This window comes from Microtus pennsylvanicus, chromosome X (assembly GCF_037038515.1).
Source record: "Microtus pennsylvanicus isolate mMicPen1 chromosome X, mMicPen1.hap1, whole genome shotgun sequence".
Taxonomy (NCBI): Eukaryota; Metazoa; Chordata; class Mammalia; order Rodentia; family Cricetidae; genus Microtus; species Microtus pennsylvanicus.
In genome coordinates, this window is record NC_134601.1 from 144,356,628 (window position 1) to 144,380,451 (window position 23,824).

The window sequence follows — 23,824 nt, forward strand, 5'->3', positions numbered from 1 at the left end:
ATTCGGCGATCGCGCAGTGCGCACGCGCAACAACGCTGAGTCTCTGATCGCGCAGTGCGCATGCGTCGGCAGTCCGGTGACGTCACCGCACAAGCCGCCGTCACTGTCCGCGGCACCGGAACGCTAATCGCGCCGTGCGCATGCGCAGCAACGCGGAGTCTCCATCGCGCAGTGCGCACGCGCAACAACGCGGAGCGCGCAGTGCGCAGGCGTCGGCCGCCCGGTGACGTCCGCGCGGCAGCCGAACTGAATCTTCCACCGCGCATGCGCAGCAACGCTGAGTCGGTTACCGCGCACTGCGCATGCGTCGGAAGTCCGGTGACGTCAGTGCCGCCGGCCGCCGGTCGCTGTCCGCGGTGCTGACGCCGATCTCCGGGCCGTGCGCATGCGCAGCAACGGAGAATCGCAGGCCGCGCACTGCGCAGGCGCCACCACCCGCCGCTGTCCGGGGTGCTGCGTCCGTTACAGCGCAGTGCGCATGCGCGCCCGACCGCCTCGGCCCCGCCCCCCCCTCGGCTCCGTATTTTGTGTTATATTTATTTATATTTATCGATCGCGTGTACAGTGTTCTGACCGTGTTTTATATTTATTTATATTTATTTTATATTTATTTTATATTTATTTATCAAGTATACGATATTCTAATTGTGTTTTATGTTTATTTAATATTTATTTTATATTTATTTATCACGTGTACAGCGTTCTAACCGTGTTTTATATTTATTTATATTTATTTTATATTTATTTTATATTTATTTATCAAGTATACGATATTCTAATTGTGTTTTATGTTTATTTAATATTTATTTTATATTTATTTATCACGTGTACAGCGTTCTAACCGTGTTTTATATTTATTTATATTTATTCAATATTTATTTTATATTTATTTATCAAGTATACGATATTCTAATCGTGTTTTATATTTATTTATATTTATTTTATATTTATTTATATTTATTTTATATTTATATTTATTTTATATTTATCTATTGCGTGTACAGCGTTCTAACCGTGTCTTATATTTATTTATATTTATTTTTATTTATTTATATTTATTTTATATATTTACTTATATTTATTTTCACATCCATCGATCCTGGCGTCGCCGCTCGCCGGGACTCGAACTCACGACCTCGGAGACTGCGGAAATCCCGTTTATTTTTTTATTTTTTGACATCCGGGGGTCGCGCGCAGGGCATGCCGGGATTTCCCCTCCTAAGGCCCCGCCCCCTCCCCACGGCCCCGCCCCCATCTCCCGGCCCCGCCCCCCTCCCCGCGGCCCCGCCCCCATCCTCCCCGCGGCCCCGCCCCCCGCTCACGGCCCCGCCCCCTCCCCGCGGCCCCGCCCCCGCTCACGGCCCCGCCCCCTCCTCCCCGCGGCCCCGCCCCCATCCTCCCCGCGGCCCCGCCCCATCTCCAGGCCCCGCCCCCTCCTCCCCACGGCCCCGCCCCCTCCTCCCCGCGGCCCCGCCCCCGCTCACGGCCCCGCCCCCTCGGGGTCCGCGCAGGCCGGCGCATGCGCACACGGGCGCCGCTCCTCCACCGCCAGGCGCTGCCCCTGCAGCTCCGCGCACAGCGGCCGCGGGGACCCCGAGAAGGAGACGGGTTTGTCGCCGCGGCCCTCGACCACGGCCAGGGTGCGCCTGGGGGGGAATAAATAAATATAAATATTATAATATAATATACGTAATTAATTAATATTAAATAGTATGTGCATAGTTAATAAATAAATATAAAATATGGTGGATTTCTCCCCGCGGCCCTCGACCACGGCCAGGGTGCGTCTGCGGGGGGAAATAAATATAAATATTATAATATTATATGCATAATTAATAGATAAATATAAAATAATTAATGTAAAATAAATATAAAATAGGGTGGATTTCTCCCCGCGGCCCTCGACCACGGCCAGGGTGCGCCTGGGGGGAAATAAATATAAATATTATAATATAATATACGTCATTAATGTAAAATAAATATAAAATAATTAATGTAAAATAAATATAAAATAATTAATGTAAAATAAATATAAAATAGGGTGGATTTCTCCCCGCGGCCCTCGACCACGGCCAGGGTGCGTCTGCGGGGGATAAATATAAATATTATAATATAATATACGTAATTAATGTAAAATAAATATAAAATAATTAATGTAAAATAAATATAAAATATGATATACGTAATTAATGTAAAATAAATATAAAATAATTAATGTAAAATAAATATAAAATATGGTGGATTTCTCCCCGCGGCCCTCGAGCACGGCCAGGGTGAGCCTGGGGGGAATAAATATAAAATAATATAATATAATATACGTAATTAATTAATATTAAATAGTGTGTGCATAATTAATAAATAAATATAAAATATTATATACGTAATTAATAAATAAATATAAAATAATAAAATATTATATACATAATAAATATAAAATTAGAATATTGTAGACGTGATAAATAAATATAAAAATAAATTTAAAAAGGATTAGAACACTGTATACATAAGAAATAAATGTAAAATTAGAATATTGTATCCTTAATAAATAAATATATATAAAAATTAGAGTATTGTAGACGTGATAAATATAATAATATTAGAATATTATATATGTATTAAATAAATATAAAAATAAAAATATTAGAATATTATACACATGATAAATATTTAATAAAAAAAAAGTTTTTTTTTCCGAGACTCGGATCTCAAAGCCAGCGATCCCCCTGCCTCAGCTCCCACAGGCCCCGCCCCGCACTCACGGGAACTCGGGGAGCTGCGCTGTGCACAGGCGCTGGCGGGCGCGCGTGGGTTCGGGTCCACAGGGCGGGGTGCACAGGCTCCAGGGGCTCCACTGCGACCAGGAACCTTTCACTGCAGCGGGGGCGGGGTGCTGGGCTGAGTTCTCCCCGGGTGCTGGGCTGAGTTCTCTCTGGGTGCTGGGCTGAGTTCCCCCTTGGTACTGGGAGCTGAGTTCCCCCTGGGTGCTGGGCTGAGTCCTCCCCGGGTGCTGGGGGCTGAGTTCTCCCTGGGTGCTGGGCTGAGTCCTCCCCGGGTGCTGGACTGAGTCCTCCCCAGGTGCTGGGAGCTGAGTCCTCCCTGGGTGCTGAACTGAGTCCTCCCCAGGTGCTGGGGGCTGAGTCCTCCCTGGGTGCTGGGGACTGAGTTCCCCTGGGTGCTGAACTGAGTCCTCCCCGGGTGCTGGGGGCTGAGTCCTCCCTGGGTGCTGGGGACTGAGTTCCCCCTGGGTGCTGGGAATTGAGTTCTCCCTGGGTGCTGTGAGCTGAGTTCTCCCAAGTGCTGCACCTGGGTGCTGGGAACTGAGTTCTCCCTAGGTGTTGGGAGCTCCATCATCTGGGCTCTAATAACTAAGTCCCACCCGGGTGCTGGGAACCGAGTCCCCCCGGGTGCTGGGAGCCGAGTCCCCCCTGGGTGCTGGGAACCGAGTCCCCCCGGGTGCTGGGAACCGAGTCCCCACGGGTGCTGAGTCCCCCCGGGTGCTGGGAACCAAGTCCCCCCCGGGTGCTGGGAGCCGAGTCCCCCCGGCGCTCCGTCATCCGGGTCACTCACGCACGCAGTCGCTGACGTCATAGCAGTGCCGGATTTCCTGGTAGTCGCCCGGACACCGCTTCCCGTCGAACTTCCGGCCGGCGCACGTCCTCGCGCGAGACTGCTGGCCCGGGATCTCCTCGCAGCGGATGGACGCCATGTGCACGCGCCGGCAGGGGCTCCACGGGCCCCAGGGCCCCCACTCGCCGTCCACTGCGGACGCGGGGACTACGTTTCCCAGGGGGCTCCGGGGCGCAGACCGGAAGTGGGCGCTGGGGACTACCGTGAGGGACTACACTACCCAGAGTGCACCGGGGCAAAGACCGGAACTGGGTGCTGGGGACTACCGGGTGGGACTACACTACCCAGAGTGCACCGGGGCACCGACCGGAAGTGGGCGCTGGGGCCTACCGGGTGAGACTACACTACCCAGAGTGCACCGGGGCACCGACCGGAAGTGGGCGCTGGGGCCTACCGTGAGGGACTACAATACCCAGAGTGCACCGGGACATCAACCGGAAGTGAGCTCTGGGGCCTTCCGAGTCGGACGACATATCCCAGGGTGCTCCGGGACATCAACCGGACGTGGGCTCTGGGGCCTACCGTGTCGGACGACATTTCCTAGAGTCCCATGGGGCTCCGGGACGGCGACCACCGGAAGTGGGCTCTGGGGCCTACCGGGTGGGACTCAATACCAAGAGTGCACCGGGACATCAACCGGAAGTGAGCTCTGGGGCCTACCGGGTCGGACTACATTTCCCAGAGGGCTCTGGGGCAAAGAGCGGAAGTGGTCTCTGGGGACCTACCGGGTGGGTCTACATTTCCCAGGGGGTTCTGGGGCGGCGACCGGAAGTGAGCTCTGGGGCCGTCCTTGTGGGACTACATTTCCCATGGGGCGTTGCGATGGGAACAGGAAGTGGGGGCCGTCTTGGGCCCTGGCTCTGAGACAGCGACCGGAAGTGAGATCTGGGGCCCGGCCGGGTGGGACTACATCTCCCATGGGGCTTTGCGGCGGCGACCGGAAGTGGGCTCTAGGCCCTCCCTTGTGGGACTACATCTCCCATGGGGCTTTGCGGCGGCGACCGGAATTGGGCTCTAGGCCCTCCCGTGTGGGACTACATCTCCCATGAGGCGTTGCGGCGGCGACCGGAAGTGCTCACCAGGACAAGGCACGGCCGTGTTGCAGACCTGGGTCCGGGCGGCGTCCCCGGCACAGAAGGCGCCGCCGTGGCGGGGGGCGGGGCGGTCACATGACCGGCGTTCCTGGGCGTGGCCGAGGCCGCAGGTCACGGAGCATGCGCTGACGGCGCCCCAGGGGCCCCAGCCGCCGGGCACTGCGGGGGGGGGGGGGGGAAAGGATCGATCGATATTAAAATTAATAAATAAAACTGAGATAAATATAAATGTTTAAAATGAATACCGAGAATTAATCAATAAATAAAATAAATAAATATTTAAAATAATAAATACTGTAAACGAATCAATCAATACATATTTAAAATGAATAAATTAATATTTAAAATTAATACCGAGAATTTATCAATCAATCAATATTTAAAATGAATAAAGAAAAGTAAATAAATAAATACTTAAAATACATAAATGAAACTAAATTGGATAAATAAATGTTTAAAATAAATAATAAGTACTGAAGATGAATTCATCAATAAATAAATAAATAAATAAATGTTTAAAATAGTAAATACTGAACATGAATCAATCAATAAATATTTTAAATAAATACCGAAACGGAATTAATCCGTAAATGAAATAGATATCTAAAATAAATAAATGAGACTAAAATAAATAAATATAAAATAAATAATAAAAATAAAACTGGATAAATAAATTGTCCGCCATCACAGACCCCCCCCCACGCCAACCTTTGACCCCACGCCAACCTTTGACCCCACGTCCCTCACGCCACAGCGCATTCTCCAGCCCAGATATTCCCATCATGCACTGCGCCTCCGTCAATGTCACTCACTCCGCGCCATCTCTACCCCTCTGCTCATGTGGTACAAGAACTTAAATACCCGGGAGGACTCAGCACAGCACCCAGGAGGACTCAGCACAGCACCCAAGAGGACTCAGCACAGCACCCAGGAGTACTCAGAACCCAGCACCACCAGGGAGCACTCACTCAGCACAGCCCCCAGCACTTAGGAGAACTCAGCACAGCACCCGCGGAATCAACCTAGCACCTGGGAGAACTCAGTACAGCACTCATCACCCGGGAGGACTGAACACACCACTCAGTACCCAGGAGGACTCAGCCCAGCACCTGGGGACTCAGCCAAGCACCCGGGAGAACTCAGAACCCAGCACCACCGGGAAGTACTCACTCAGCACAGAACCCAGTACACGAGGGAGCACTTAACACAGCACCCGCGGAATCAACCCAGCACCCGAGGGAGCACTTAGCACAGCACCTGCAGAACACTTACTCTGCGCTATCTCCGCCCCTCTGTTCCCGTGGGACAAGAACTTAAATGCTGGGAGGACTCAGCACAGCACCCGAGAGGAGTCAGCACAGCACCCAGGAGGACTCAGAACCCAGCAGCACCGGGGAGCACTCACTCAGTACAGCACCCAGCACTCGGAAGAACTCAGCACAGCACTCATCGCCCGGGACTACTGAACACACCACTCAGTACCCAGGAGGACTCAGCACTGCACCCGGGAGCCCTCAGCCCAGCACTCAGGAGGACTCAGAACCCAGCACCATCAGGGAGCACTCACTCAGCACAGAACCTAGCACCCGAGTGAGCACTTAGCACAGCACCCGCAGAATCAACCCAGCACCGGAGAGAACTCACACAGCACTCGGTACCCAGGAGGACTCAGTACAGCGCCCGGGAGCACTCAGCCAAGCACCCGGGAGGACTCAGCACAGCACCCACGGAATCAACCCAGCACCGAAGAGAACTCACACAGCACTCGGTACCCGGGAGGACTCAGCACAGCACCCGGGAGGTCTCAGCACAGCACCCGGGAACACTCAGCACAGCACCCACGGAATCAACCCAGCACCGGAGAGAACTCACACAGCACTCGGTACCCAGGAGGACTCAGTACAGCACCTAAGAGGACTCAGCACAACACCCATGGAATCAACCCAGCACCGGAGAGAACTCAGACAGCACTCGGTACCCAGGAGGACTCAGCACAGCACCCGGGAGGACTCAGCACAGCACCCAGGAGGACTCAGCACAGCACCCCGACGTACCTGGACAGGGCGGGAGGCCGGCGCAGGCCCGATACTCATAGGCTGCTCCCGGGCAGGGCTGTCCCGGGGGATTCTGGGAAGGCGCCGGGGCGGAGCAGGTGCGGCTGCGCGTTTCCCGGGGTTCCTGGGCGCCGCCATGACAGGAGCCGGAGCAGCGGCTCCAGGGGCCCCAGGCCGCCCAGGCGCCGTGCGCTGCGGACGGAATTCCGATTTTATGTTTATTAATTATGCATGCGATATGCTAATTATATATATTGTGCATGCAATATTCTAATTTTATATTAATTTTGCATACAATATGCTAATTTTATATTTATTTATTCATTGTGTGTGATATTCTAATTTTTATATTTATTTATAATACATACAATATTCTAATTTTATTTATTTGTTTTGTATACAATGTTATAATTTTATATTAATTATGTATGCAGTATTCTAATTTTATATTGATTATTCATGCAATATTCTAATTTTATATTTATTCATTATGTTTACAATGTTATGATTTTAATATTTATTTCTATATTATGTATAAAATACCCTAGTTTTAATATTTATTTATTTATAATGCATACAATATTCTAATTTTGTATAATTACCATGTATAAATATTCTAATTTTAATATTTATTAATTATGCACACAACATGCTAATTTTTATATTTATTGATCGTGTATGCAATATACTAATTTTTATATTTATTCATTATTCTAATTCTAATTCTTTTCATATTTTCATGTGGGTTGCTGGGACTCGAACCCAGCACCTCGGGCAGAGCAGCCGGTGCTCTAACCACTGAGCCCCCCCTGTGGTGTGCAGGACTCGAACCCAGGACCGGGTACTCACTCGGGCAGATCTTCCCGGTGTCGCAGGCCTCGGCCTCCACGGCCTCCCCCGGGCAGCGGCCCCCACACTTGGGCGCGGGGCGGTCGCATCCTCGCACTCGGGTCCGGGTCCCTCGGGCGCAGGTGACGGAGCAGGGACCCCAGGGCGCCCACTCGGACCAGGCGCCTGGCTCTGCGGGGGGAAAATCAGGATATTTTATACATAATTAATAAACATAAAATTAGAATATTCGTGTGCTTAATTAATATAAAATTAGAATATCGTATGCATAATAAATATAAAGTTAGAATGTCGTGTGCATAATCAATATAAAATTACAATATCGTATGCATAATTACATAATAAATATAAAAATAAATATAGAAATTAGAATATTGCATACATAATTAATAAATATTTAAATTAGAATGTCGTATACATAATAAATATAAAATTATAATGTTTTATACACGATAAATACATAAATATAAAAATTAGAATATTATATACATAATAAATATAAAAATAAATATGAAATCAGAATATTATATACATGATAAATAAATATAAAAATTACAATATCGTATACGTAAAAAATAAATATAAAAATAGAATATTACATGCATAATAAATAAAATTAGAATATTGTATGCATAATAAACAAATAAATATAAAATTAGAATATTTCAGACATAATAAATATATCAATGTAAAATTAAAATATCGTACACATAATAAATATAAAATTAGAATATTGCATTCATAATAAATAAATATGAAATGAGAATATTGTATACACGATAAACAAATATAAAAATTAGGATATCGTATACATGATAAATAAATATTAAAATCAGAATATAATAAATAAATATTAATGTTTCTCTGATAACTGATCGACTCTCCGACCTCAGGCATCTTTCTCAGTGTTTGTTGATGACTCACGGATGTTTGTGTTTGTTGATGACTCACGGATGGGTTTGTTGATGACTCACGGATGTGATAATTGATCGACTATCTGATCGAGTGTTTGTTGATGACTCACAGATGTGATCACTGACCGACTACACGACCCGAGTGTTTGTTGATGACTCACAGACCCCCCCTCACCTGGGCAGCACTCCTGGTCCTCGCAGGCCTGCAGCTCCCAGTCCAGGGTTCGAGGCTCCGCGTTCCCCTCGCACCGCCCGCCCCGGCCCACACAGCGCCTGTGCCGCAGCCGGGAGCCCTCGGAGCACGTGACAGAGCAGGGGGCCCACGGGGACCACGGCGACCATCGCGGGGACCTGCGGGGGGGGGGAGGGGGTCTGAGTTCGAGTCCTGCGGGGGGCGGGGCGGGAGCGATGATGTCATCGCCCAGCCGCCACGCGCGCACGCGGGGATCTGAGTTCGAGTCCTGCCTTGTCCGGCTGGCTGGGACTACATTTCCCAGAGTGCACCGGGACAGCGACCGGAAGTGGGCTCTTGGGCCTACCGTGAGGGACTACATTTCCCAGAGTGCACCGGGACGGCGACCGGAAGTGGGCTCTGGGGCCTACCGGGTGGGACTACATTTCCCATGGGGCTTTGCGGCGGCGACCGGAAGTGAGCTTTGGGGTCCACCATGTGGGACTACATTTCCCAGAGGGCTCCGGGACGGCGACCGGAAGTGAGCTTTGGGGTCCACCGTGAGGGACTACATTTCCCAGAGGGTTCGGGGACGGCGACCGGAAGTGAGCTCTGGGCCCTACCGGATGAGACTACATTTCCCATGGGGCTTTGCGGCAGCGACCGGAAGTGAGCTCTGGGGCCTACCGTGAGGGACTACATTTCCCATGGGGCTCCGGGACGGCGACCGGAAGTGAGCTCTGGGGCCTACCGGGTGGGACTACATTTCCCATGGGGCTTTGCGGCAGCGACCGGAAGTGAGCTCTGGGGCCTACCGTGAGGGACTACATTTCCCATGGGGCTCCGGGACGGCGACCGGAAGTGAGCTCTGGGGCCTACCGGGTGGGACTACATTTCCCATGGGGCTTTGCGGTGTCGATCGATTGCATTGCCCTGCGGTAGGGGTCTGAGTTCGAGTCCAGCCTGGGCTACAAGAGCTTAGTCCCCCTGGGTGCTGTGCCGAGTGTTTAATAGAGAAAAAAAAAAATTTTTTTTTAATTAAAAAAATAAATAAAAAATAAAAATTAAAAAGAAGCAAAACTTTCGGAAGGCAGTGGCGGGGAAGAGACAGAAATCGCTAAAAAATAAAATAAGAAATAATTAAAAAATAGATAAAAAAAATAAATCAATGAATAATAAATGGATAAAAAATAAATTAATTAATTTAAAATAAATAAAAAATAAATTAAAAAATAAATAATAAATTAAAAATAAAAAATAAATAAAATGGATATAAATAAATAAATAATAAATGAAAGAAAAATAAATTGATTAATTAAAAATAAATAAATAAATTTAAAAATTAATATATTAAAATAAATTAAAAATAAAAAATAGATAAAAATAGATAAAAATTAATAAATAAATAATAAATGAATGAATGAATTAATTAAAAATAAATTAAAAAATGAAAATAAAATTAAAAGAAGCGAAGCCCTCGCGCAGACGCAGGAATCCTTCATAAAAACTGAATTTCGTTTCCCTCTTCTGCCGGGAACCCGGGGTCACGACCCCGACAGCTGCGGGCGCACAGGAAGTGCTGAGTGAGCGGGAGCTCAGTACATCCTAGAGCACAGGGGGGGGGACTCAGCACAGCACCAGGGAGGACTCAGCATGGCGCCTGGGAGGACTCAGCGCAGCACCAGGGAGGACTCAGCGCAGCACCAGGGTGGACTCAGCACAGCACCTCAGAGACCTCTGCATGGCGCCTGGGAGGACTCAGCCCAGCACCTATCACCTGGCAGGACTCAGCCCAGCATATAGAAGGACTTGGCACAGCACTCGGGAGAACTCAGCACAGCACACAGAAAAACTTTGCACAGCACTGAGCACCCAGGAGTCCTCAGCACAGCACCTGGAAGGACTCAACACAGCACCTAGTACCTGGAAGGACTACTCAGCACAGTACGTGTGGACTCAGCCCAGCACCAGGGAGGACTCAGCCCAGCACCCAAAACAAAGGAGGACTCAGCAGAGCACCTGGAGACTCAACCTAGCACCTGAGAGGGCCCAGCCAGGGATCCAGGAGGACTCAGCACAGCACCCAGCACCCGGAAGGACTGGGTGCGCACGATGGGGAGACTCCAAACCCGCCATCTTGACTGTGTATACAGCAGGCGCTCATAAAATACATCCAGCACCCGGGAGTACTCAGCTTTCAGTACCCAGACTGACTCGCCTCCTAGCACCCACGTGGACTCAGCTCCTAGCACCCAAGAGGCCTCAGGTCCCAGAACGGGGGGGGGGGGTGGGGAGACTCAGCTCCCAGCACCAAACATGGGGGACCTAGCTCTTAGCACCCAGGGGAAACTCAGCTCCCAGCACCCAGGGAGAACTCAGCTCCCAGCACCCAGGGAGGACTGAGCTCCCAGCACCCAGGGAGAACTCAGCTCCCAGCACCCAGGGAGAACTCAGTTTACAGCACCCAGGGAGGACTCAGCTCCCAGCACCCCGGGAGGACTCAGCCCAGCAACCAGGGAGGGCCCAGCCCAGCACCCAGGGGGAACTCAGTTTACAGCACCCGGGGAGGACTCAGCCCAGCACCCAGGGAGAACTCAGCTCCCAGGACCCAGGGAGGACTGAGCTCCCAGCACCCAGGGGAGACTCAGCTCCCAGCACCCAGGGAGGACTCAGCACCCAGGGAGGACTCAGCACCCAGCACCCAGGGAGGACTCAGCACCCAGGGAGGACTCAGCACCCAGCACCTACCCGCAGGCCCGGCAGGGGCCCCCCTCGCGCTCCTGGAAGCCGTAGGCGGCGTTGAGGCAGCAGGCGTCCTCGCTGACCCCGCCCCCGATCAGCCCCGTGCAGGCGCCGGTCGACTCCTCGTAGTGGGCGAAGCAGAGCACGGGGTCGGCACCTGTGAAACCGGGGGAGAGGCCGGGACAGTCAGGGTGCTGTGCTGAGTCCTACCGGGTGATGGGTGCTGCTCTGAGTCCCCCTGGGTGCTGTGCTGAGTCTTTCCAGGTGCTGTGTTGAGTGCTACAGTGTGCTGGATGCTGCGCTTAGTCCCCCTGGGTGCTGTGCTGAGTGCTATTGTGTGCTGGGAGCTGATCTTATTGCCCCTGGGTGCTGCTCTGAGTCCCCCTGGGTGCTGTGCTGAGTCCTACTGTGTGCTGGGTGCTGTGCTTAGTCCCCTCCGTGTGCTTGGCGCTGTGCTTCCTCCCCCTGGGTGCTTTGCTGAGTCTTTCCAGGTGCTGTGCCGAGTCCTACCGTGTGCTGGGTGCTGCACTTCGTCCCCCTGGGTGCTGTGCCGAGTGCTACCGTGTTCTGGGTGCTGCGCTCAGTCCCCCTGCGTGCTTTACCGAGTGCTACCGTGTGCTGGGTGCTGCTGTGAGTCCCCCTGGGTGCTGTGCCGAGTGCTACCGTGTTCTGGGTGCTGCGCTCAGTCCCCCTGCGTGCTTTACCGAGTGCTACCGTGTGCTGGGTGCTGCTGTGAGTCCCCCTGAGTGCTGTGCTGAGTCCTACTGTGTGCTGGGTGCTGTGCTTAGTCCCCCACCCCGTGTGCTAGGCACTGCGCTTCGTCCCCTTGTTGCTGTGCTGAGTCCTACCGAGTGCTGGATATGCTGCGCTTCGTCCCCCTGGGTGCTGTGCCGAGTGCTACCGTGTGCTGGGTGCTGCGCTCAGTCCCCCTGCGTGCTGTGCTTACTCCCCCTTGGTGCTGGGCTTAGTCCCCCTTTCTTGGTGCTGTGCTCCGTCCCCCTAGGTGCTGTGCTGAGTCCTACCGGGTGATGGGCACTGCGCTTAGTCCCCCTGGGTGCTGGGTCGAGTCCCTTCCAGGTGCTGTGCCGAGTCCTACTGTGTGCTGGATGCTGTGCTTAGTCCCCCTAGGTGCTGTGCTGAGTGCTATTGTGTGCTGGGCACTGATCTAAGTCCCCCTAGGTGCTGTGCTGAGTCCTACCGTGTGCTGGGCGCTACGCTTAGTCCCCCTTGGTGCTGTGCTCAGTCCCCCTGGGTGCTGTGCCGAGTGCCATCGTGTGCTGGGTGCTGTGCTTAGTTCTCCCCCGTGTGCTAGGCGCTGCGCTGAGTCCCCCTGGGTGGTGTGCTGAGTCTTTCCAGGTGCTTTACCGAGTGCTACCGTGTGCTGGGTGCTGTGCTCAGTCCCCCTGGGTGCTGTGCCGAGTCCTACTGTGTGCTGGGTGCTGTGCTCAGTCCCCCTGGGTGCTGTGCTCAGTCCCCCTGGGTGCTGTGCTCAGTCCCCCCTCCCCCGCTTACCCGCGGCCGGCAGGAGCAGCAGCAGCGGCAGAAGCGACCCCAGGGCCGGCATCGCGGTGGGTGCTGTGCCGAGTCCTCCCGTGCAGCCGCGCGGACTCGGTTAATAATCAGCCCGGGTGCTGTGCCGAGTCCTCCCGTGCAGCCGCGCGGACTCGGTTAATAATCAGCCCGGGTGCTGTGCCGAGTCCTCCCGTGCAGCCGCGCGGACTCGGTTAATAATCAGCCCGGGTGCTGTGCCGAGTCCTCCCGTGCAGCCGCGCGGACTCGGTTAATAATCAGCCCGGGTGCTGTGCCGAGTCCTCCCGTGCAGCCGCGCGGACTCGGTTAATAATCAGCCCGGGTGCTGTGCCGAGTCCTCCTCTCGGTCGATCCGGACTGAGCCGGAGGGGAAAAGAGGAACCCGGGGCGGGAGGAAGTGGGCGGGGCCGGGGGAGGGGGGACTTCCGGTGTGACCCCGGTGACCCCGGTGACCCCGGTGACCCCGGGCCGTGCTGACGCCCGGATTTTTAAATTTATTTATTTATTTATTGTGCTTTTGTGTCATAGAAAATGTTATTTTTAGATTTTTATATATTTATTTATATTTGTTATTTAATTATATCATTAATATTTATTACATTTTTATATTTGTTATATATATTTATCATATATTATATATTTATTATATATTTATGACATATATTTATTATATATTGATTATGTATTCTATTTATCACATATCATTTTTATTTTATATACTTATTTTTATATTTATACATAGTTATTTCTGTTTATTATTTACTTATATTATTGATATTTATTATATATGTTTATGTTTATCATATATATCTATTTTGTATATTTATTATGTTTTATATTTATTATATATGTTATTTTCATATCTTTTATATATATTTTTATATTTTTATATCCATACGTAGTTATTTATATTTATTACTTACTTATTTCATTAATATTTATTATATATGTATATATTTATCATACATTATGTATATTTATTATGTATTATAATTATTATATTTTATTTTTATTTTTATTTTTATAATTTTATATTCATACGTAGTAATTTATATTTATTATTGACTATTTTCATATTTTTATATTTATACCCCTCCCCCTCATCCCCCCTCCCCCTCCCCTCCCCCTCCAGGCCCGGGTTCGAGTCCCAAGGCGGCCGGTCCGGTTCGGTCCGGTCACGTGGCGCTGCTGTTTGTCGATTGGCCAAAAGAAAGTCAAGGGTTGAAGGCGGAAATCTTTAATCAATAAATAAATTAAAAATAAATAATACATAAATAAATAAAAATTTAAAAAAAAAAAGCAGCACTCGGTCAGGGTCACGCGAGGACGGCGCAGGTGGATGACGGAGGGGACCAGCGTGAGAAAAGTCCCAATGGGAAAGACGGGGGGACGGGCAGAGCACGAGAAAAGTCCCACGGAAACGGACGGGCGTTGGGCGGCGCCGTTGGATGACGTCACGAATGGGTGGGCGGGGCGGGCGAGAACGAGAAAAGTCCCAATGGAAAACACGGGGGACGGGCGGCCTAGCGTGAGAAAAGTCCCACGGAAACGGACGGGCGACGGGCGGCGCCGTTGGATGACGTCACGACGGGGTGGGCGGGGCGGCGCAGAACGAGAAAAGTCCCGCTGGAAAAGACGGGGTACGGGCGGCGCACGAGAAAAGTCCCACGGAAACGGCCGGGCGACGAGCGGCGCCGATGGATGACATCACAACTGGGTGGGCGGGGCGGGCGAGAACGAGAAAAGTCCCAAAGGAAAAGACGGGTGACGGGCGGCCCAGCGTCAGAAAAGTCCCACGGAAACGGACGGGCGACGCCGTTGGATGACGTCACGACGGGGTGGGCGGGGCAGGAGAGAACGAGAAAAGTCCCAAAGGAAAAGACGGGTGACGCGCGGCGCACGAGAAAAGTCCCACGGAAACGAACGGGCGACGCCGTTGGATGACGTCACGACGGGGTGGGCGGGGCGGCGCAGAACGAGAAAAGTCCCAATGGAAAAGACGGGGGACGCGCGGAGCACGAGAAAAGTCCCACGGAAACGGATGGGCGACGGGCGGCGCGCTCCGTGAAAAAAAAAAAATTCCGGAGATTGCCGAACCTTGCCGAGCTCTGCCGAGCGGAGATGTCCGAACTCTGCCGAGCGGAGATGCCCGAACTCTGCCGAGCGGAGATGTCCGAACTCTGCCGAGCGGAGATGTCCGAGCTCTGCCGAGCGGAGATGTCCGAGCTCTGCCGAGCGGAGATGTCCGAACTCTGCCGAGCGGAGATGTCCGAGCTCTGCCGAGCGGAGATGTCCGAACTCTGCCGAGCGGAGATGTCCGAACTCTGCCGAGCGGAGATGTCCGAACTCTGCCGAGCGGAGATGTCCGAACTCTGCCGAGCGGCGGAAATGTCCGAACTCTGCCGAACTCTGCCGAGCGGAGATGTCCGAACTCTGCCGAGCGGAGATGTCCGAGCTCTGCCGAGCGGAGATGTCCGAACTCTGCCGAACTCTGCCGAGCGGAGATGTCCGAACTCTGCCGAGCTCTGCCGAGCGGAGATGTCCGAACTCTGCCGAGCTCTGCCGAGCGGAGATGTCCGAGCTCTGCCGAGCGGAGATGTCCGAACTCTGCCGAGCGGCGGAAATGTCCGAACTCTGCCGAGCGGAGATGTCCGAACTCTGCCGAGCGGAGATGTCCGAACTCTGCCGAGCGGAGATGTCCGAGCTCTGCCGAGCGGAGATGTCCGAACTTCGCCGAGCGGAGATGTCCGAGCTCTGCCGAGCGGAGATGTCCGAACTCCGCCGAACTCTGCCGAGCGGAGATGTCCGAGCTCTGCCGAGCGGAGATGTCCGAGCTCTGCCGAGCGGAGATGTCCGAACTCTGCCGAGCGGAGATGTCCGAACTTCGCCGAACTCTGCCGAGCGGAAATGTCCGAGCTCTGCCGAGCGGAGATGTCCGAGCTCTGCCGAGCGGAAATGTCCGAGCTCTGCCGAGCGGAGATGTCCGAGCTCTGCCGAGCGGAGATGTCCGAACTTCGCCGAGCGGAGATGTCCGAGCTCTGCCGAGCGGAGATGTCCGAACTCTGCCGAGCGGAGATGTCCGAACTCCGCCGAACTCTGCCGAGCGGAGATGTCCGAACTCTGCCGAGCGGAGATGTCCGAACTCTGCCGAGCGGAGATGTCCGAACTCTGCCGAGCGGAGATGTCCGAACTCTGCCGAGCGGAGATGTCCGAACTCTGCCGAGCGGAGATGTCCGAGCTCTGCCGAACTCTGCCGAGCGGAGATGTCCGAACTCTGCCGAGCGGAGATGTCCGAACTCTGCCGAGCGGAGATGTCCGAACTCTGCCGAACTCTGCCGAGCGGAGATGTCCGAACTCCGCCGAACTCTGCCGAGCTCTGCCGAGCGGAGATGTCCGAACTCTGCCGAGCGGAGATGTCCGAACTCTGCCGAGCGGAGACGTCCGAACTCTGCCGAACTCTGCCGAGCGGAGATGTCCGAACTCTGCCGAACTCTGCCGAGCGGAGATGTCCGAACTCTGCCGAGCGGAGATGTCCGAGCTCTGCCGAGCGGAGATGTCCGAACTCTGCCGAGCTCTGCCAGGCGGAGATGTCCGAACTCTGCCGAGCTCTGCCGAGCGGAGATGTCCGAGCTCTGCCGAGCGGAGATGTCCGAACTCTGCCGAGCGGAGATGTCCGAACTCTGCCGAGCGGAGATGTCCGAACTCTGCCGGGCGGAGATGTCCGAGCTCTGCCGAGCGGAGATGTCCGAGCTCTGCCGAGCGGAGATGTCCGAACTCCGCCGAACTCTGCCGAGCTCTGCCGAGCGGAGATGTCCGAACTCTGCCGAGCGGAGATGTCCGAACTCTGCCGAGCGGAGACGTCCGAACTCTGCCGAACTCTGCCGAGCGGAGATGTCCGAACTCTGCCGAACTCTGCCGAGCGGAGATGTCCGAACTCTGCCGAGCGGAGATGTCCGAACTCTGCCGAGCGGCGGAAATGTCCGAACTCTGCCGAACTCTGCCGAGCGGAGATGTCCGAACTCTGCCGAGCGGAGATGTCCGAACTCTGCCGAACTCTGCCGAGCGGAGATGTCCGAACTCTGCCGAGCGGAAATGTCCGAGCTCTGCCGAGCGGCGGAAATGTCCGAACTCTGCCGAACTCTGCCGAGCCTCAGCACCGTCGGCCCCGCCCCCCTCGGTTCTGGGTTCCAGAATTCCACAGCTCACACTGCAGCTCACAGAGCCCCGAGTTCCAGAATGTTCCCGTGGCTGACGATCGCAGGAGGGGTCTGCGGCAGGGGGATCACACTTTGGGCTTTGGTGGGGATCTGAGGCAGGGGGATCACATTTTGAGGGAATCTGAGGCAGGGGGATTACACTTTGGGGGGGATCTGAGGCAGGGGGATCGCACTTTGGGGGGGATCTGCGGCAGGGGGATCACACTTTGAGGGAATCTGAGGCAGGGGCATTATACTTTGAGCGGATCTGAGGCAGGGGGATTACACTTTGGGGGGGATCTGAGGCAGGGGGATCACAGTTTGGGCGGATCTGAGGCAGGGGGATTACACTTTGGGCGGATCTGAGGCAGGGGCATCAGACTTTGGGGGGATCGGAGGCAGGGGGATCACAGTTTGGGGGGATCTGAGGCAGGGGGATTACACTTTGGGGGGATCTGAGGCAGGGGGATTGCACTTTGGGGGGGATCTGAGGCAGGGGGATCACACTTTGGGCTTTGGTGGGGATCTGAGGCAGGGGGATCACAGTTTGGGGGGATCGGAGGCAGAAGGATCACACTTTGGGGGGATCTGCGGCAGGGGGATCACACTTTGAGGGAATCTGAGGCAGGGGGATCACACTTTGGGGGGATCTGAGGCAGGGGGATCACACTTTGGGCTTTGGTGGGGATCTGAGGCAGGGGGATCACAGTTTGGGCTTTGGTGGGGATCTGAGGCAGGGGGATCACAGTTTGGGGGGATCGGAGGCAGAAGGATCACACTTTGGGGGGATCTGCGGCAGGGGGATCACACTTTGAGGGAATCTGAGGCAGGGGGATCACACTTTGGGGGGATCTGAGGCAGGGGAATCAGACTTTGGGCGGATCTGAGGCAGGGGGATTACAGTTTTGGGCGGATCTGAGGCAGGTTATTACAGTTTTGGGCGGATCTGAGGCAGGGGGATTACACTTTTGGCTGATCTGCGGCAGGGGGATTACGCTTTTGGCCGGATCTGCGGCAGGGGGATTACAGTTTGGACTTTTGGCGGATCTGCGGCAGGGGGATCACGCTTTTGGCCGGATCTGCGGCAGGGGGATCACGCTTTTGGCCGGATCTGCGGCAGGGGGATGCCCACCCGGGCCGCCGCGCTTGCGCTCTGGGCCGCGCTCACCGTGGCCGCCGCGGACGCCAAGATCTACGGGCGCTGCGAGCTCGCGGGGAACCTGGTGAGGGCCGGGCTGGACGGGTTCGGGGGCTTCGCGGTCGGAGACTGTGAGTGAAAATTAATATTCTTTTTATAGTTGTGGGGTTGTTTATTTTATTTTAATTTTTATTTATTTTATTTATATTTTATTTATTTTATTTTAATTTTTATTTATTTTATTTTTATTTATTTTAATTTTATTTATTTTATTTTGATTTTTATTTATTTTAATTTTATTTTATTTTAATTTTTTATTTATTTTATTCCTTATTTATTTTTATTTATTTTATTTTAATTTTTATTTATTTTTATTTATTTTATTTTAATTTTTATTTATTTTATTTTATTTTTATTTTTATTTATTTTATTTTAATTTTTATTTATTTATTTTAATTTTTTATTTATTTTATTCCTTATTTATTTTATTTTTATTTTTATTTATTTTATTTTAATTTTTATTTATTTATTTTAATTTTTTATTTATTTTATTCCTTATTTATTTTATTTTTATATATTTTATTTTAATTTTTATTCACTTTGTTTTCTTCATTTTTGTTTTATCTGTTTATCTTAAATATCCATTTTAGATTTAATTGTTTTATTTATTTGTTTTATTTATTTTTTATTTAATTTATTTATTTCATTAATTCGTTTTATTTTCCTCACGTTTGTTTTATCTGTTCATTTTAAATACTCATTTCAGTTTTAATTGTTTCATTTATTTTCTATTTTATTCATTCTTTTTCATTAATTCATTCAGTTTTATTTATTCCGTTCATTTATTTCCGATATTCATTCATTTTAGTTTTATTTGTTTTAATTTTTTGTTTATTTTATTTTTATTTATCTTATTTTATTATTTCATTTTTTATTTATTTTATTTATTTATATTAAATATTTATTTATTTTATTTATTTTTATTTGTTTTATTTTATTTATTTATCTTAAATATTTTTTATTTTAGTTTTAATTATTTCATTTATTTTCTATTTTATTTATTTTATTTCATTCATTTATTTGCCACCCTGGGGTTTGGCCGGGGGTTCGAACCCGTGACCCCGTGACCCCCGTGACCCTCCTGACCCCTGTGACACCCGTGACCCCCATGACCCCGTCCTCCCCTGTGACCCCCCGTGACCCCCTTGACCCCCGTGACCTCCTGTGACCCCCGTGACCCCGTGACCCCCGGGACCCCCCCGTGACCCCCATGATCCCCGTGACCCCCCGTGACCCCCCGTGACCCCCGTGACCCCCCGTGACCCCCCCGTGACCCCCGTGACCTCCCATGACCCCCGTGACCCCCCGTGACCCCCGACCCCCCTGTGACCCCCGTGACCCCCCGTGACCCCTGTGACCCCCCGTGACCCCCATGACCCCCCTGACCCCCCCTGACCCCGTGACCCCCCCGTGACCCCCAGGGCTGTGCGTGGCGCACGCCGAGAGCGGGTTTGGTGGGATTCGAACCCGTGACCCCCGTGACCCCCCTGACCCCGTGACCCCCCCGTGACCCCGTGACCCCGTGACCCCCAGGGCTGTGCGTGGCGCACGCGGAGAGCGGGTTCGACACGGCGTCCGTGGGTCACCACCCCGACGGCAGCGGCGCCTACGGCCTCTTCGGCCTCAGCTCGGCCTGGTGGTGCCACGACGGCGTCACCCCGACCCACGACCTCTGCCACCTGCGCTGCGACGGTGAGCGGGGCCCTGGGTGCGGGTCCCAGGGCCCTGGGTTCGAGTCCTGGGTTCGAGTCCTGGGTTCGAGTCCCGGGGTTCTGGGTTCCAGTCCCGACATCACTCGTGGGTTCGAGTCCTGGCGGACTTCTGTCCCGGGGTCGTGGGTTCGAGTCCTGGGTTTGATTCCTGGGTTCGAGTACTCCCCCTTCCCGGGGTTCATGGGTTCGAGTCCTGGTTTCCCCCGGGGTCCTGGGTTCGAGTCCCGTGGAATGAGGACGAACGATCGTGTGACCGGGTTCCTTTTTTTTTCTTTAGCTTTTATTTTATCATTTATTATTCTATTATTTATTATTTTATTATTTATTATTTTATTATTTATTATTTAATATTTTATTATTTTATTATTTATTCATTTTGTTTATTTATTTATTCAGGGTTGTTCTGCTCTGTCTCTTCCCCGCTGCCGCCGCCTCCCGAAAGTCTTGCTTTTTATTTTATTTTTATTTTTTTTATCATTTACTTCTTCATTTTACTTTTATTTATTCATTTGAAATGTTTATGTCGTCCACATGGCGACTGAACGAACGAATAATTGACTGACGGAATGAATAAGTGAATGAATGAATGAACGAATGAATTAATGAATGAACGAATAATTGAGTGAATAATTGAACGAATGAACGAATGAATGGATAGTTGAATGAATAATTGAACGACTGAATGAATAATTGAACGAACGAACGACCGAACGAATGAATGAACGAATGAATGAATGGATAATTGAATGAATAATTGACTGACTGGCTGAATTAATAATAATTGAATGAATGAATGAATGAATGAATGAATGAATGAACGAATAATTGACTGAATAATTGAACGAATGAATGAACGAACGAATGGATAATTGAATGAATAATTGATTGATTGAATGAACGAATGAATGAATGAACAAATGAACAAATGAACAAATGAATGGATAATTGAATGAATAACTGATTGAATTAATGAATTAATGAACGAATGAATGGATAGTTGAATGAATAATTGAACGACTGAATGAATAATTGAACGAACGAATGAATGAATGAACGAATGAATGAATGGATAATTGAATGAATAATTGAATGAATAATTGACTGACTGACTGAATTAATAATAATTGAACGAATGAACGAATAATTGAATGAATAATTGATTGAATGAATGAATGAATGAACGAACGCACGATCACCGACCGACTAATAAAAAGCCGTCTCCCCCCCAGACCTCCTCAACCGCCATCTTCTCGATGACATCGCCTGCATCAAGAAGGTCGTGACCTTGCACAGGAGCATGGACGCCTGGTGAGGGCGCGGGGGCGGGGCCTGGGGGTCGGGGGCGGGGCCTGGGGGTCGGGGGCGGAGTCTAAATGTGGGGGTGGAGTCGGGGTTTGGGGGCGTGGCCTGGGGGTTGGGGCGGGGCCTGGATGTTGGGGCGGAGCCTGGGGTTGGGGGCGGAGTCTGGGTGTTGGGGGCGGGGCCTGGGGTCAGGGGCGGGGCCTGGAGGTCAGGGGCGGGGCCTGGGGGTCGGGGGCGGGGCCTGAGGGTTGTGGGCGTGGCCTGGGGTTGTGGGCGTGGCCTCTGATTTAGGGGGCGGGGCCTGGGGTTGGGGGCGGGGCATCGGATGTCGGGGGCGGGGCCTGAGCGTCCACTTCCTGTTTCCCAGGAACTCCTGGAGCCGGCGCTGCAAAGGTCACGACCCCTCCCTGTGGCTCCGCGGCTGTGCCCTGCGACCCCGTGACCCCTGGCCGCGCTGACCCGGGTGCGAGGGGACGGAATAAAGATGGCGTCCGTGCGTCCTGCCAGGTTCTCTGCGTGCTTTCGGGTGCTGGGAGCTCAGTCGTCCCGGGTGCTGGAAGCTGAGTCCCCCCGGGTGCTAATAACTCAGTCCCTTTGGGTGCTGGGAGCTGAGTTCTCCCCTGGGTGCTGGGAGCTGAGTCCCCCCGGGTGCTGGGAGCTGGGTCCCCCTGGGTGCTGGGAGCTGAGTCCCCCGGGTTCTAATAACTCAGTCTTTTTGGGTGCTGGGAGCTGAGTCCTCCCCGGGTGCTGGGAGCTGAGTCCCCCCGGGTACTAGAAGCTTAGTCCACTCTGTTCCTCACATGGAAGACGGGAACGAGAACGGTTCCTATGACCCCAGCAACATGGGTGCTGTGGGCTGCGCTGAGTCTCCCGGGTGCTGTGCTGAGTCCCCCTCCACAGACGTCCACCCCCTGACTCGGGCCCCACCCACAGCCCAGCATGCTCAGTGCTTGGTCCTCAGTGCTGTGCTGAGTCCCCCCGGGTGCTGTGCTGAGTCCCCCCGGGTGCTGTGCTGAGTCCCCCCGGGTGCTGTGCTGAGTCCCCCCGGGTGCTGTGCTGAGTCCCCCCGGGTGCTGGGCTGAGTCCTTCCAGGTGCTAGGTGCTGGGGCGCGTGCTCAGCTATGGTTGGATCCGGTCTGATTTAGTTTGATCCGGTTTGAGACGGTGTAAACAGGTTGGAACCGGTCTGATCCGGTTTGATCTGGTATGAACCAGTTTGATCCGGGTTTGAACCGGTCTACACTGGTTTGATCGGGTTTGAGCCAGTCCAAACCGGTTTGAACTGGTCTGAACCAGTTTTATCTGGTTTAAACCAGTTTAATTCGGTTTTGAGCCGGTCTAAACCAGTTTGTACCGATCTAAACTAGTTTGATCCACACTGAACCAGTTCAATCCTATCTGATCCAGTTTGATCCGTTTTGAACTGGACTAAGCTGGCTTGATCCAGTTTTAAACAGTTTGATCCGATTTTGAACCAGTCTAAACCGGTTTGATGCAGTTTGAACCAGTTTGATCTGGTTTAGAATCGGTCAACAACTGATTTGAATCGTTCTAAACTGGTATGATCCAGTTTCAACCAGTTTGATCCTGTTTTGAACCAGTCTAAACCGGTTTGATCTGGTTCAAACCAGTTCGATCTGGTTCAACAACCGATTTGAATAGTTCTAAGCTGGTATGATCCGATTCGAACCAGTTTGATCAGGGTTTAAACCAGTCTAAACCGGTTTGAATTGGTCTGAACCGGTTTTATCCAGTTTAAACCAGTTTAATCCGGTTTTGAACTGGTCTAAACCACTTTATGCTGACCTAACCTAGTTTGATCCAGTTTGATCCGGTTTGAACCAGTTCGATCTGGTTTAGATTCAGTCAACAACCAATTTGAATTGTTCTAAACTGTTAGGATCCGGTTTGAACCAGTTTGATCCGTTCTGGTCTGGTCTGATCCAGTTTGATCCGTTTTGAACTGGGCTAAGCTGGTTTGAACCAGTTTGATCCGGTTTTGAATCGGTCCAAAACCGGTTTGCGCCGGTCGACACTGGCACGATCCGGTTTGCACCCGTTGGATCCGGTTTGAGACGTTTCTAAGCGGGTTTGCACCGGTCGGATCCGGTTCCAGCTGCTCTCATCCGGTTTGAACCGGTCCAGACCGGTTTCATCCGGTTTTAGGTGTCCGCCCAAGCGAGGGAGAGTGCCAGGTTCAGCCGGGCGGTGGTGGCGAGTTCGAGCCCGTGTGGCGCCAGGCTCGGGTGAGGGGTTCGAGTTCTACCGGCGAGAGGAAGAGCAGCGGTCAGAACTCTTCACTGCTGAGCCATCGGCCCGGCCTCATGGGTGCTGGGTGCTGTGCTGAGTCCTCCCGGGTGCTGGGCTGAGTGCCTCCAGGTAGTAGGCACAGGGCTGAGTGCTTCCAGGTGCTGGGCTGAGTCCTACCGTGTGC

General features: G+C 51.7%; 2 protein-coding genes across 2 annotated transcripts; one reads left to right on the forward strand and one right to left on the reverse strand.

Moving 5' to 3' along the window:
* Nucleotides 1–1,478: 1,478 nt before the first annotated feature.
* On the reverse strand, nucleotides 1,479–13,361 carry Cfp (complement factor properdin). The gene is made up of 9 exons (XM_075958082.1): nucleotides 12,965–13,361; nucleotides 11,459–11,609; nucleotides 8,714–8,889; nucleotides 7,625–7,795; nucleotides 6,776–6,967; nucleotides 4,707–4,880; nucleotides 3,568–3,759; nucleotides 2,760–2,871; nucleotides 1,479–1,646 (listed from the first exon to the last, which is right to left on the reverse strand). Exons 1-9 carry the CDS (start codon nucleotides 13,014–13,016, stop codon nucleotides 1,481–1,483), a joined length of 1,386 nt encoding a protein of 461 aa, XP_075814197.1. The 5' UTR covers nucleotides 13,017–13,361; the 3' UTR covers nucleotides 1,479–1,480.
* Nucleotides 13,362–15,855: 2,494 nt separating this feature from the next.
* LOC142840553 (sperm acrosome-associated protein 5-like) lies at nucleotides 15,856–21,848 on the forward strand. Its single transcript, XM_075957019.1, has 5 exons — nucleotides 15,856–15,963; nucleotides 18,165–18,447; nucleotides 19,910–20,068; nucleotides 21,318–21,396; nucleotides 21,758–21,848. Exons 1-5 carry the CDS (start codon nucleotides 15,856–15,858, stop codon nucleotides 21,846–21,848), a joined length of 720 nt encoding a protein of 239 aa, XP_075813134.1.
* Nucleotides 21,849–23,824: the final 1,976 nt, after the last annotated feature.

What these genes read in the sequence shown, in the direction of transcription:
- LOC142840553 (XM_075957019.1), top strand. Translation starts at nt 15,856, where the DNA reads ATGTCCGAACTTCGCCGAACTCTGCCGAGCGGAAATGTCCGAGCTCTG. An exon ending in GGGCTTCGCGGTCGGAGACT is followed by an intron (nt 18,448 to 19,909) that starts GTGAGTGAAAAT and finishes CGTGACCCCCAG; the next exon opens with GGCTGTGCGTGGCGCACGCG. An exon ending in CACAGGAGCATGGACGCCTG is followed by an intron (nt 21,397 to 21,757) that starts GTGAGGGCGCGG and finishes CCTGTTTCCCAG; the next exon opens with GAACTCCTGGAGCCGGCGCT.
- Cfp (XM_075958082.1), bottom strand. Translation starts at nt 13,016, where the DNA reads ATGCCGGCCCTGGGGTCGCTTCTGCCGCTGCTGCTGCTCCTGCCGGCC. An exon ending in GCTGCTCCTGCCGGCCGCGG is followed by an intron (nt 11,610 to 12,964) that starts GTAAGCGGGGGA and finishes CCGGTTTCACAG; the next exon opens with GTGCCGACCCCGTGCTCTGC. An exon ending in CGGCCTCCCGCCCTGTCCAG is followed by an intron (nt 4,881 to 6,775) that starts GTACGTCGGGGT and finishes CCCCCCCCGCAG; the next exon opens with TGCCCGGCGGCTGGGGCCCC.